Genomic DNA, 14,276 nt, shown 5'->3' on the forward strand with positions numbered 1-14,276 from the left:
TAATAATTAAAAAAGAAAAGTAAGGCTGGGCACAGTGCCTCACACCTGTAATCCCAGCACTTTGGGAGGCCAAGGCGAGTGGATCACCCGATGTCAGGAGTTCAAGACCAGCCTTGGCAACGTGGTTAAATAAAATAAAATAAAATAATTAGCTTGGCGTGGTGATGCGCACCTGTAATCCTAGCTACTTGGGAGGCTGAAGTGGGAGAATTGCTTGAACCCAGGAGGCAGAGGTTACAGTGAGCTGAGATCGCACCACTGCACTCCAGCCTGGGGACAGAGCGAGATTCCGTCTCAAAAAAACAATTATTAAAAAAAAAAAAATGGGGGAGGACTTCAAAATGTGGGTCCTGTGTGTGCAGAAGGACATCAAAGCTCTGCCCAGGAGAAAGCAGAAGGCAACTAGAAATGGGTGTAGAAGTGATGGGCATGGATCCAGAGTTGGAGTTCATGGCCTTGGAAATGACTGCTAAAATCATGGAATGGCAAAAATAAGAGAGGAGGAAGGGATTTATTTGTATACATCTAGGAGAGAAAACAGGAAGGCTTGGACTGGATCAAGGACAGTTTATTTAGTGATTTGGAGGTGAAAAAAGGAAAAGGAGTAAGGCAAACCACAAAAAAAGAAAGCGACAAAAGATCCTTCCAATAATGCAACAGTGAGGGAGAAAGGTTCAGAGTTTCAAGAGGAGGGAGTAGCCAAAAGCCTCCACTGCCACGGACACATCAAGGCACGTGGGCAATTTGTGGTGGCTAGGTGTCATGAGGGGGAAGTCCCTGCTGGCTTTCAAGCGGGGTGGCATGATGCTGTCGGAGCTGGGGAAGGAGGCACTCAGTGCCTGGAGAATTTGGAGCATTCGCTGCTGCAAGAACAGCGTGTGGCAAGGCAGGGATTGCACTCCCAGCTCTGAAGTCAGAGATGCTTTGGTACCTGTGGGATCCTGAGCAGTTACCCTTTCAGAACCTCAGGTTTGTAGAGAGAGTTTTAAGAGTGCACTCTCTGAAGTCCCCGGGAGGGTGGGAGATAACCTTCTTCTCCCCTGACCCTTCTCACGTTTCTTTCATTTTAATGGAAGGAGAAAAACCGAACAAGAGCTCGAGGAGATGGCAGAGCAGAGGCATGGGCCAGCGTGCAGCCACTGGCCTCAAGAAGGGAGAAGGACAGGGTGGCTGGCTCCCATGGAGGCCCAGCCTCAGCGAGGAAATGAGACACTGACTTCACACTCCCAGGACCCACAGAAGGTGGGAAGTGAGGGATGCATTTGAGATAACGTTTTTAAAGTGAAGGATAATGAAGATCAGAGTGATCAAAGGGTTTATGCCTGGTGGCCTGTGCTAATTTAAAAAAAAAAAAAAAGGAGGTTAGCATATCTGTGGATGGGGAAGGTGGAGAGAAGAAGGAATAGCTGGAACACAGGCAGTTTGGCTGCAAAATCCACCAAGCCTCTGTTTAACCATTCTCCTGTCTGGTTTTATGGCTTCCAGTGCACTCTTTTGTACAGTTTTACGGCTTTAAAACCCACTAGACAGTGACATTTGTGTTCTTTCTTTCTCCTATTTCTTTCTCCCCTCCTCCCTCTCTCCGATACCCTACATCCGATCCAATGGCAGATGCCTCTGGCTCCACATTCCTAATGGCGCCAGAGTCTGACCACTTCTCACCAGCTGCACTTGGCCCCCTGCCTTGGAGCCAGCATTCTCTCCCACAACATTAGTACAAAGCCTCCTCACCAGTCTACTGATGCCTCTACACTTGCCCCACTGCAGCCACATCTCAATAAATCATCCTGAGGGACTCTTTGGAAATGTAATCAGATCATGTCACATCTTTGCCCAGGAACCTCCAATGGCTCTCCACCTCACAGAGTGGGACCATCAAGAGCCTTATGACGGCCTACACTGACCTCGGTGACTGGCCCCATACTTTCTGACACCCCCCCCCCCCCAGCCATCCTGGCCTTTGACTGCTCATTGAGTAGCCAGGGACATCCTGCCTTAGAGCTTTGACCTCGCTGTTCCCTCTGCTGGGAATATTTTTGTCCCAGATAGTCACGTAACTTGGAGGTCAGCCTATGAGGCAGTCTTTCCTGATGTAATATTGCATCAGTCTTACCTCCTCACTCTGGCTCACCCTGCTTTATTTCCCTCCAAAGTCCTCATCATTATTTGACACTCACATATGTACTTGTTTATCTATGCATTTTCTCCCTCAACCAGACTGTAATGTCTGTGAGGGGATGGTCTGTCTGTATCCTTAACATCTACGGCAACATTTAACTTTAGAATACGGTGAGCAGTGAATAAATATTTGCTGAGTAAGCAAGTGAATGAATGAGCAAATAAACGAATGAATACACCACAGAGCTTACAGTCTCTGCCCGCCTTCATGGTTTGCTCTGCTCCATCTTCTTGATGGGATGTGAAATCTTTCTCAACTGCTGTTGTTGCTATTATTTCAGCATGCTGGGACTCCAGTTTCTTAGCTTTAAAACAGAGAGGCCTCGACAATATCTAGAGTCACTGCTGTCCTTAAAGTTCTGTGACTGTACAGTGATTGGCAAGGCTGATTTAAGGAGAAGTGTATTTTTAGGAACTCTTCTGGAAATCTTACCAGCTCGGCTGAGTTTGGCCTAGATTTGTCAGCAGGCCTTTTGAGCTGTGGGATCTAAAAGGAGCATCTGAATCGGGGGAAGGGGGACATGAGTGGAGCCCATTTTCTTCCTGCTCCTGAGTCCAGACCCAAGGAGGGAGCACAAAAGGGAATTCAGGGAGGGTGAAAAGGTGGCAGGGTCTGCCTATAGCACTCAGCGCCTTGAGGGGTTGGTGCAGGAGTGAAAAGGATTGGGGAGGTAGACTTGGAATGCTTATGCCCCAGACTGTGAAAAGGACAATGTTCGGGGGACTTGGTGCCCCAGAGGTTTCATTCTTCTTCTTTACATGTTCTCTTCTCCTAGCACAGAATATATAGAGAATGCCACTATGCACCAAGACTTCACCAGCGCACCCAGGCCCAGTCTCCATGGTGTGGTGGTGGGAGATACTGTGGTCCCAGACCTAGAGGAGGGTCTCAAACTTGAATGGGAGCAGTGCTAGGTCCTGAAGGCCACCAGCAGAAAAGGTTGCTCAGAGTCTGAGAAGATGTGAACATGATTCTCACTAAGGCTAAGCTCCAAGAGGCCCCATTCCTTGGCTCTGGCATTCTCTCACAAGGAAAGACTGCATTTTTGAGTCACATGAACCCTCAGCATTACATACTCTGGGGGTTAACATATCTCAAAGTCAGGTCAGAGAGAGCAGACCTTCTGGTCTCGGGGGTTAACATATCTCCGAAGTCAGGTCACAGAGACCAGGCCTTCCTCTGGCCTGGGCCCTTGAGGCAGTGGCCACAGGTCTCCTTCCTGGGATCTGTTATCTGGCTATTGAGCCTATGCCAGAGATAATATACCAGAAAGAGCCAGCCAGTTGTCCAAACTCTTTCCAAATCCAGCCCCATCCCACTATTTTTGCAGAACCCAATTATTCTAGCACAGAACCTGATATGGGATATGTGGCTTGGAGGATCCAAGAGTTCAGAAGACCTCGGAAGGACACAGAATGCTACTCACTTATTTGAACACTGTGGGAAAGATAGCAGCAGAGTCTGATACGCAGGTGATGGGGTTGTATTAATATTTAACAAAATATAATTTTCACTATTTGACTTCAGCAGAAAAAGCAGAAGCCAGTAATCCAGGAACAGGAAGAGGGTAATTTATTAAAACAAGATTTTGTTTTGTTGTTATTTCATTCACCCTAGAAGAGAAAGAAAGAAAGAAAGAAAGAAAGAAAGAAAGAAAGAAAGAAAGAAAGAAAGAAAGAAAGAAAGAAAGAAAGAAAGAAAGAAAGAAAGAAAGAAAGAAAGAATCAATTTACTGCCATACTTTGAAAAATCGCCATCGATGAGCGATGACTCAAACCACAAGTATGAAGTAGCCTACAGAAACGAATGAGTCAACAATTCCTCTTATCTTTCAGGAAATTAAGCTAACTGCTAGGTATTGAAATCAACAACAAATATTTACTGTGTTTAAAGCCTCCAGTTCAGAGGAATTGAAAAAAAAACAACAACCCTGTAGCATTTTATACATTCTGTAAAAATGTGGCACCACGAGTTATTAGGTAATGTTATTGCTAAATGCATCAGGCAGGCTTCCTGAAATCCTGCATCCTACTGCCCCTTCCTTTACTCGGGAACAGGTCCTTCTGTTGCCTCTCTGCCCAGATGGGGTGCTCCTCAGAGGCTCATCCCACCGGGCTCTGCTTCCCTGCCACCACCATTTGTCATTATTTCTAAGCAAGGTCACCCTGTGCTGTGTCTCCATGGTAACAATGGGCCACCACTTTGAGGAGTGCAACAGAGAAATGGGGAGAAAGGCGAAATCACAGTCACTGATCTGCCCTTGGGCGCCAGCAACTTCTGAGAGGCACACGTGGTTCTTCCCATTTTATGGAAGGGGAAGCTGAGGAATGGGCCAGTGCTCCCCTAAATCCTGTGAATGGAGGAGCAAAATATAAAATCTGAGGAGCACACGCTGCACAGGCGCCTGTGCTCATGCTTTACACGGAGCTCCCTGGGCCATTCCAACAAGAACCCAGGGTGACTGAAACAAAGAGGTAGAGGGTGGGTGCTGTGGCATCATACAAATGAACCAAGAAATCTTGAGACATCGACTTTGGTGTACTAAACTCTGTCCTGTTAGCTGTATCTTTTGGGTATTTTCTCAGATACACAATTCTTATTTACATGGAAGTAGTGTTGCTCTCCCAGGTCCACTGGCCTGTGGACTCCATGCAGTTCCTTCATTCCCTTCTGCCAATTGCATTTCTTTCAAAAATGTAACCATGTCCCTGTAAGTGTTTTTTGAGAGGCATACTGCTGAGTTGGAAAATTAATAACCTGGCCTAACCTGTGATGCCACCCTCAAGACAAGCTCTTAAGTTCCTTGTTCATTATTTTCCAAAACGATTTTATCATCTGAGTTACTACGTGCAGGCTTCAAATGCTCTTCTCATGCTCCTTGTTCCTCAGACTGGTCTAACCTCCTTCTCTAACAGAACCAATGACTTTCAATCAAACCCAACCTGACAAGATAAAATAAGAAAAAAAAAAAAAAAGATAGGGTCTGAATAATACCTTTTACTGGTATGCAGATTATCACGGGGTTACCTATTCATGCTCTCTGCATATTCCAATAACCAAAAGGCATGCATGAAAAAGCAAATTGCCATGCAGTAACGCTTTCTGATTTAAAGTATTATTTTGCCAATACAGTCTCTTTTAACTAACAATGAGATAAATACAAAATAATTTTTATGATTACAATGAAACCCTCTGTATGTGCAGATGTAAATGATGTTCTGCTTACTGAAATGTGTCTTGGTGGTGATAATCAAAATGACTTACTTAGCATTTAACAAAAGAGTGCCTCTAAATGAGAAATGATTGCTTACTTGAATCCACACTGCTAAGAGTCAAGAGAAACAGCTTATACAACCCTATACCCTTGGGCAAGCCAATGAACTCGAAACTGCAGTTTCCTCCTCTCTACCAGGTTGTCCTGAGATTCTGTCTACACACTGTCTATGGAAGATTTGGAAGACTTAAAACAGAACACTCATATAAGGCATTATCATTCCTGAAGGTCTTACCAAGCCATGGTAAGAAGATTGCAACATTACTCATGGAAATTTTGGTTAAGGCCACTCTGATAACCTGTAGCATTTGGCGGAGATACTCCTGTCTGCTTCACTTTTTCCAGTACAAATGACTCATCAGCAGCAAATATTTATTACGTCTGACTATGAGTTCTTCACTATGCTGGTTGCTACAACCAATTTCCCAGCAAGCCTGCTAACAGGCATTCCAAGGTTCCACCCAGCTTCACAAATAGTAGTTCCAATATTTTCTAAGAAAATTGATTTAAAAAAATCCATGTCCCCAAGCTGGCAGGTTTATTATTATTATTATTATTTAAAGTCAATCAATTTTTATTCAAGGAATTTCACAAGTCATGATTCTTTCCACTGTCCATCAAGGTCACCTTAGTTTCTCTAAAGAACTGGAGTCAAAATTTATCTTCAAAAGATTTATCTGGGGCCGGGCATGGTGGTTCAAGCCTGTAATCCCAGCACTTTGGGAGGCCGAGGCGGTCGGATCACGAGGTCAGGAAACCGAGACCATCCTGGCGAACACGGTGAAACCCCATCTCTACTAAAAATACAAAAAAACTAGCCGGGCATGGTGGCGGGTGCCTGTAGTCCCAGCTACTCAGGAGGCTGAGGCAGGAGAATGGCGTGAACCTGGGAGGTAGAGCTTGCAGTGAGCTGAAATCCGGCCACTGCACTCCAGCCTGGGCGACAGAGCGAGACTCCGTCTCAAAAAAAAGAAAAGAAAAAGATTTATCTGTTAGTCCTTTTTAATTGAACTGATGTTTAATCCAATTGTTCTGTCAGCCTTGCAATAATTTTTTTCTTTTGTCTTCTTTTATCTCCTTTTAAATATGGATATACTGATAAAAGCTCAAAATTCTCCACCAAGAATCTTTCAGATCTAATTTCTTCAACCAGTTTGCTTCAGGGTCATTTGTAGAGTAGGTGAATCTGCCTAGTTCTCAATTTGACACTCTCTAAACATGAATGAGTTCAGATCATATCCATTCCTAAACGATCATGTTCACAGTTACCTATCTTCGCTGATGCTTTCGGCTTCCCCAGTGGTTTTCTTTAGAAAGAGAAGTACTTTAGTCACCAAGAGTGAGTGAATGTGCAAGTCAGTAGGTAGATTATGGATGCTTCACGGATAGTTGGCTCAGCTCTCCCCTTCCACCAAAAACACAGCACATGAGGTCCTAAACAGTTTCTAGAATAAAAGGTCAACCAGCATTCCTATTTGCAAAGTGGGAAAATGTAAAAAGTGAAGGCTCTCTGAAATACATTTGGCTGCCATCTGGGGATAGCCTCATTGCCTAATTGTTTATTTGAAAATGGGTAAGTCTGGGAGTTAGAAGATTTGAGTGTTGGTTCCTGCACAGTCACCTGCTAGCTGGGAGATTTAAGGTAAGTCACAATTCCTGTCCAGTCCTCGGTCTACCCAACCTTAAAAGACGACTCTGGACCAAGCTGCAATCTTCAAACTTAGACGTGAGTGGCTATGTGGCCCAAGGAAAACACAGTGCAGCCTAGGAAAACCTTCATTTTACTTAAAAACCTGATGAGGGTTAAAGAGAAAAGTCAAATAATTGAAGTGGTATGCAATTTAAAATGTGTTTTTTATATTAGGGCAAAGATATGTGATAGAGTAGAAGGAAAGCTTTAAAAGACTTTTGTGGATAATTCAGCAGATTTCTTCTGTCAATTCTTCTAACTCTGCTCTGAGCTTCCGTGGAAAAACTGGAGATACTGAAGGGCAGGGTCTCCAAGGTGCTTTCTACCTTGGACATGCCAAGAATTATGTTTCTTGCCTCGCTGTGGGAGGGATCTTTAGGGAGCTGCTTGTGACTCATTGGGGTTTGGCTTGTTAACCCTGCAGCAGAAGCACAGGTTCATTAAGGTTGATGATTTCATCTGAATCACTCACGCTTTTTGGAGAAGAAAATAATACTTCTCCGCATCTAAATGCCTGACACGGTCATGATGTATGCTCTGGTTTTAGTGTCACCTTTGCGGCTGGAAATACTGATTTATTTACTTGAAATCAGGGCCACCCAAGAGTACCTGGGCTGTTCCTGTTGCTGAAAAGTAGCATCTATTGGGTTTCAGTTGTGTTTGCTCATATTCGACAAGACTCAGTCTTGCTTTGAGAAATCCAACACGTTGACTGTTTTTGTTAAAAATTTATGCTACTACTGAAAATACTACCGTAATGAAAAAGCAAATTTGGAAGTTTAGAGGGTCTTATATCCCTACAACTATATGATCCAATATAAAAGAGTGGCAGGGGGAAGAGTGGAGGGGTGGGTAGGTTTAGGGTCAAAAGATGTCAACGCACAAGTTCAAATCAGATGTTTAGATTTTTTAAAATTTCTGAATAGAGGCAAGTGCCTTTCAACGGCCATTTTAGAGACAGAGCAAGTTAATAACACTGGATTTTGTTTAAATTGAAACTTTTACAGTCAAAATTTTCATGAGCTATTTTCAGAAAGATTAAATACTTTTCAATTATAATACATCAAAATCCTTTATCATGCTTCAAAAATTGAGAATAATTATATTTTCGATTTTTATGTGTAAGTTATAGTTTATTTCTCAAAGAGAAAGGAATATTGACATTTCACATTTGGAAACCATTCAATGTTATAACATTTTAATCTAAATATCTAAATGCTTCTTACTCAGTAGCATTTAATAGTTGAAATTTTACATATTTAAAAAATTTGTATTGGGCTGGGAGCAGTGGCTTATACCTGTAATCTCAGCACTTTGGGAGGCCGAGGCAGGCAGATCACCTGAGGTCAGTTCGAGACTAGCCTGCCAACATAGCGAAACTCCATCTCTACTAAATATACAAAAATTAGCTGGGCGTGGTGGTGCGTGACTGTAATCCCAGTTATTTGGAAGGCTGAGGCAGGAGAATTGCTTGAACCCAGGAGGCGGAGGTTGCAGTGAGTGAAGATCGTGCCACTGTACTCCAGCCTGGGCAATAGAGTGAGACTCTGTCTCAAAAATAAATAAATAAAAATTGTATTAAAAATTCCTTTAAAAAAATCACATTTCTGGAATGTAAATGTCCAAAGAACATTACACAATACAACATTGTGTTGTAATAAGTATTAATAAGAACGTATTAATAAGTATTAATAAATAAATAAGTATTAATAAATACAATGTTACTGTCTCAAATGAAACGTTTTATGTATTGCTATTTTACAAAGAGAGAATTAACTAAATAATTTCTTTATGTGAGTGATAAAACCAGTAAATTTGAAACATGTTTAATTTTCCTGCAGTCTTCCCAACATTCCTCATCTGAGAAACCTTGATAAGAATACAAGAAACTGGAGAGGTCTTTGGTAATGAATGAACAGGATCCACAAGTGGCATTTGTTTTTACTCACCTGTCACAGGTGTGTCTATCTCAAAGGATCAAATTTTAACTCAGGAGCTTATAATTAGAATATAATGAGAACTTAATAAGTATATACATTTTCACTTGATATCATCTATTCAAGCCATGAACATTTGGGGCACAATTATATGAGCAGAACTATGCATCCCTAATAAGGCTAGGATGAGGTTCTGTAGGGTTGGGACTCTACTTTTCATTTCTTTGCTTCAAGCACAGAGTTTAAAAAAATATTTGTTCAGGAGATAAATGGATATATGGATGGATAGATGAAACAAAGCAAAAAAAGTTGGTTATCTTTATTTTAAATGTATGTATCAATTTGCATTTTCTATGCAAGCAGGAAACTGATGTGCAATTAGTCTTAAATGTACTATCCTGAACTTTGTTTTTAATATCATAAAACTGATATTTATGAGATGATTGAGTGTCTCCGATTTCAGTTAGCAAGATGAAAAATCTGCTGCTGGTTGCTATAATTAGTTTAAAATTCCCAGTGGGGAACTCATATTCACAACAAGATGTAAAAGAGAGAGAGACCTCTGTCACTAACCGTTTATTTTTGAGAATTTTCAGAAGAGAAGCTGTTTGAAATTTTCAAAAAGTCAAGAAATGGTGCAGCCAATGCATTAATATGTAACAGTAATATATGGCATAGCTACTGGAAAAGAGGAGAAAATGTTATCATTATCTTCACATGATATGATTACATAGCCAGAAAATTCAAGAGAATTAAATTTAGTTCTCACAAGGAAAAAGTGAGTTCAGTTAAGTTGCCAGAAATGAGATAACTAAATAAAATTAAATGGAACCAATAATTTTCTTGTTTTCTAGCAATAATCAAGTAGAACATATAATAGAAAAATATTTCATTTATAATAGCTTTATAAAAATAAGACAGCTTGAAATAATGCTAACTGAAAATGTATCGGACAAGCAAAAATATTAACAAAATTTACTTAGAGATGTAAAATAATATTTGAACATAATTGAAAGATATTTGTAGATTCTTGTCATCTAAAAATATTAGTTCTTACTAAATTAATTTGTAGATTTAATCCTATTTTAATAAAACCTCAAAGGGATTTTTTATTGTTGGGGAGGCTGTTATGGATATGGGAAAGAACTTGAAAAATGATTGTGGCATTTCTCTGGAAGCAACAGCAGATGAGGACAGAGCATAAATTCCTGAAAAGAATCACAATTTATGGGATTGGCCTTGGTATATCGGGATACATGTACTATTAATCTAAAACAATTAAAACAATTTATTATTATGGAAAGAATAGACAGATAAATCATTGAAACTAATAATTTCTTGAAAGATAGCCCAGTATATATAAGAATTGAGGATACAAGATATTAAATATCACACATGGAGAAAGGATGCCTTATTCAATAAGTATTGTTTGAAAAGTTAAGGAAAATAGAGAAAAAAATTTATTTATAAACTCAACTTGCTCTATTCACCAATTGATCTAATTAAAAATATAATCCATAAAGGGAAAAAGAATCTTTCATTGATAATAGTCATACAAGTCCTTCTAACAATACAAAACAATGCGAAGAAGAAGAACAACAACAAAAATAAATCTTTAAACACTTCAGTGCGTGTTTACTAATAGCTTCTGACTTTTTTGTGCAACATCAACTTGAGCACAAGTAGCTATCTGACTTTCCCTATTAATCTCCAGCAAAAAGAAAACTTAAAGTAGTGTTAAGAAAGTTTATCAGCTATGTCTTTTTCTTTAGTTTTTAATTTTTGTGGGTACACAGTAGGTGTATCTATTTATGGGGTACATGAGATACTTTGATACAGGCCTACAATGTGTAATAATCACATCAGGGTAAATTGGGTAGCCTTCACCTCAAGCATTTATCCTTTCTCCATGTTACAAACATTCCAATTATATCCTTTTAGTTATTTTTAGCTGTATAATAAATTGTTGACTGTAGTCACCCTGTTGTGCTATCACATACTGGATCTCACTCATTCAACATTACCATATTTTTGTACATATTAACCATCCCCTCAGCCACATGTCTTGAAGTCTCCATGCTCCTAGCACTTATACAGAAAACTACTAAATTCTGGCCAGTAGCAGCACCAAATCCAAAACTGACCATGCAAGAGTTCTTCTTCCTGTGCAGTGGAAATAGCAATGGCAAGGAGGCTTGGCTGAGTTGTATATTTGGCATCCAGGGTAAGAAAAGAAAAAGTTGGATGGAGAGAAGTAACCCTTTACAATAAGAAACTCAGCTAAGATGACATACCTGTGCTGTATATACAGTCGCTAAAACTCCCTCCATGCTATCTTGAAGCTGCCGTACCATTGAACTAAATCAAATTTCCATCAAGGAGCCTTCTACTTAGCATTGGAGGGGAGGATTATAATGATATCAGGCAGCAAGTGAGGATCTCTAAAATGATTTCTCAGCCCTGTCTTGAATAAAAACAAGCCAAGCCTGGACAGACTTATTTTCTTTCAAGATCACTGAATGAACAAAAAGCAAACAAACAAATAGCTAAATATACAACAAAAATCCAAAATGACTGCAGGAAAGATTCTACAAACTAAAAGGAGGGTCAGAAAGGGAGCCCAAGGTTTGTCATTAAAAAAAAATTGAAGAAAGCATCTCGGTTTATGTTTTCAATGAAGTTCAAGAGAGCTCAATGTCTCTTAAAGAACGTATAAAACAGGACAGTAAAGATGGGAAAAAAGGCAGACTGAGCAGAAAAGGGACCAAGAGACAGCCAGAAATAAAAGTGGCAGTTGGTTGACATAAGAAAGGAATGAGAGGAAACCAACATTTCAACAGCAGAATTAAAACCTGAATTCAACACAGTAGGCAAATAAAGTAGAATCAATGAGTTGGAGAATACACCTGAGACTTTTTTTTTTTTTTACACAATATAGAGAAAGATGGAAAAGAGATTAAACTGCTCAGAGAACTACTGACAGATATGGAAGTCAGAAAACAAAGATCCAACCTAAGAATTTTTGGTGTTCCTGGAGAGAAAAAAAAATAAAGAACAAACGAAATAGAAGCAATAATTAAAAGCTGTAGCTTAGAGAATCTTGGAAAGTTCCAAAAAGAGCTGAGAAAGAAGAACCAACCAGACTTCCGTGTCCTGGGCTAAGCCAGCAAAAAGCTTTGCCAAGCTGGAACCTCATAGCAATTGCAAAGACAAAGGAAGATTTCTAAAATTATTTAGCCTTCTGCCCAAAAAAGAGTTAACTACAAACAAATCAGTTGGCTTCCAACTTCTCTTTTGCAGCAGAAAACAGCAAAAGCCAATAGAAATATGTCTATAGAACTTTGAGGGGGGAAACCTAATACTCAAAACAATATACCCAATCGCATTTCATTTCCAACATGAAAATGAAAAACCTTATCAGAAATGCAAAGGGTAAAGAAAATAAAATTCAGCAGCTCCTAAAGCTCCCACTTGTAGGGATATATCCTAAAGGAAAAAATTAGGCATGGGATTAAATATTTATGTATCAGCATGTTAATCACAGCACAATTTATGAAAATAAGCAATTAGAACCAATGTAAATGTTAAGCAACAGGAAATGCTAAAATAAATAATGATATCTTCATTTCATCAGACATTAAGCAGCTCTTAAAAACCATGTTTTCTAGCAATGGATAATGTCAGGCTCCAGTGTTTACCATAGGATATTAAATGTTATATATTTTTCCTTGAGGAAGCACATATTTTATCACCAGAAAATAAAATAAAACTAAAAACATTCGAAGACAAAAATTCTAAAAATGCCCCCTGGGCTTTTATGCTGGTGAACATGTCATTTCCATCTTCAAAACTGAACAATAGGTCAAATTTCACCACCATCTAGGGACAATCATTCATAAACTGTGGAAACACTTTCCAGACTGAACATCTTAAAATGCAAGGAAGTTGAGAAATAGGGAATTCACATTATCTCACTAAGTCTGGACATATTTTTGTTATCATGAACCTTGCCCATTACGACGATATAGTAGGCATATCATATATCACAGTCTTCTGTCCAAATCGTGTAGCAGAAATTATGTGTTTTTAAAAACTAAGTATCAAGGTAAAATATAGTTTAATATTTAAACAACTTCACATTAATTTGAATAATTTCAACTCACAATGAGTGGGGTTGGGGGTGGCCACTTTTAAGAAAAGAGATTAAAAGAATGGAGTGACAATGGCTTGCAAATTGTAGCTTTCTAATAATAGTAAAATTTGCATAACATTTTCCATAGACTTGGCATAAAAATGTTAAATTATAACAGCTTATTATTGCTTCTAATAATAAAATATAACTAATAGAAAATTAACCATTAAGGCACCACATATGACAGTTTGAACATTACATTTAGGATTTTGTTCCACCTTTTCTTTATCTGATGTTATAGGATTTTAGAAGAAAGGGAGGATTCTAAAAAAAAAAAGTTATTTGGATTTTATTATTCTTAACAGTAATCATAAACACAAGATTTCTTTCTTTTTGTGCTTTAAATGGTTAGAGATATTTTGCTAGGGCTTTGTCCCTTTGGAGACCCATAGCACATGTTTCAGGAATGGTTGGCTCAGGTCTGGGTGATATATGAGACTGTGGTATCAGGGACTTAAAATCAATGTCTCCTGCTTTAACCAACTAAGCTATTCACTCATGTACAAGAGCCTCAACCATGACTATGAAATATTATGGGGCTGGGCATGGAGGCTCACACCTGTAATCCCAGCACTTTGGGGAACTGAAGCAGCAGATACCTGAGGTCAGGAATTTGAGACCAGCCTGGCCAACATGGTGAAACCCCATCTCTACTAAAAATACAAAATACAAAAATACAAAAATTAGCTGGGCATGGTGGTACACGCCTGTAGTCCCAGCTACTTGGGAGGCTGAGGCGGGAGAATCACTTGAACCCAGGAGGTGGAGGCTGTAGTGAGCCAAGATTGCACCACTGCACTCTAGCCTGGGTGACAGAGAAAGACTCCATCTTAAAAATATATATATATATACACATACACACACACACACACATATGTATATACATACGCACACACATGTTTACACACACACGCATATATATAATGAAAAGTGAATTGTTATGCAAAGAATAAATAATTACATGTTAAATCCAGATAATAAATATGGAAAGGAGTATTTGCCAA

General features: G+C 39.5%; 2 protein-coding genes across 49 annotated transcripts in view; one reads left to right on the forward strand and one right to left on the reverse strand.

Moving 5' to 3' along the window:
• LOC112425914 (uncharacterized) overlaps positions 1-14,276 on the forward strand; it is a 221,931-nt gene that overhangs the window by 170,745 nt on the left and 36,910 nt on the right. For 30 of the 38 annotated variants that reach the window (XR_011614652.1, XR_011614649.1, XR_011614651.1 and 27 more), the window contains one exon: positions 8,985-9,101. The exons of 7 other annotated variants lie outside the window; for them this stretch is intronic. Coding sequence is in view for 2 of the 31 variants with exons in the window: in XM_071081137.1 (XP_070937238.1) it covers positions 8,985-9,051 (67 nt within the window). In the remaining 29 variants the exon portion in view is untranslated. Of the gene's footprint in view, positions 1-8,984; positions 9,279-14,276 lie in introns of those variants that run through there. One more of the 38 variants, XM_071081138.1, reaches the window with a different exon arrangement.
• Positions 1-14,276, reverse strand: part of LOC105477578 (muscleblind like splicing regulator 2) — a 171,372-nt gene that overhangs the window by 131,520 nt on the left and 25,576 nt on the right. The window lies entirely within an intron of this gene.

This window comes from Macaca nemestrina, chromosome 16 (assembly GCF_043159975.1).
Source record: "Macaca nemestrina isolate mMacNem1 chromosome 16, mMacNem.hap1, whole genome shotgun sequence".
Lineage (NCBI taxonomy): Eukaryota > Metazoa > Chordata > Mammalia > Primates > Cercopithecidae > Macaca > Macaca nemestrina.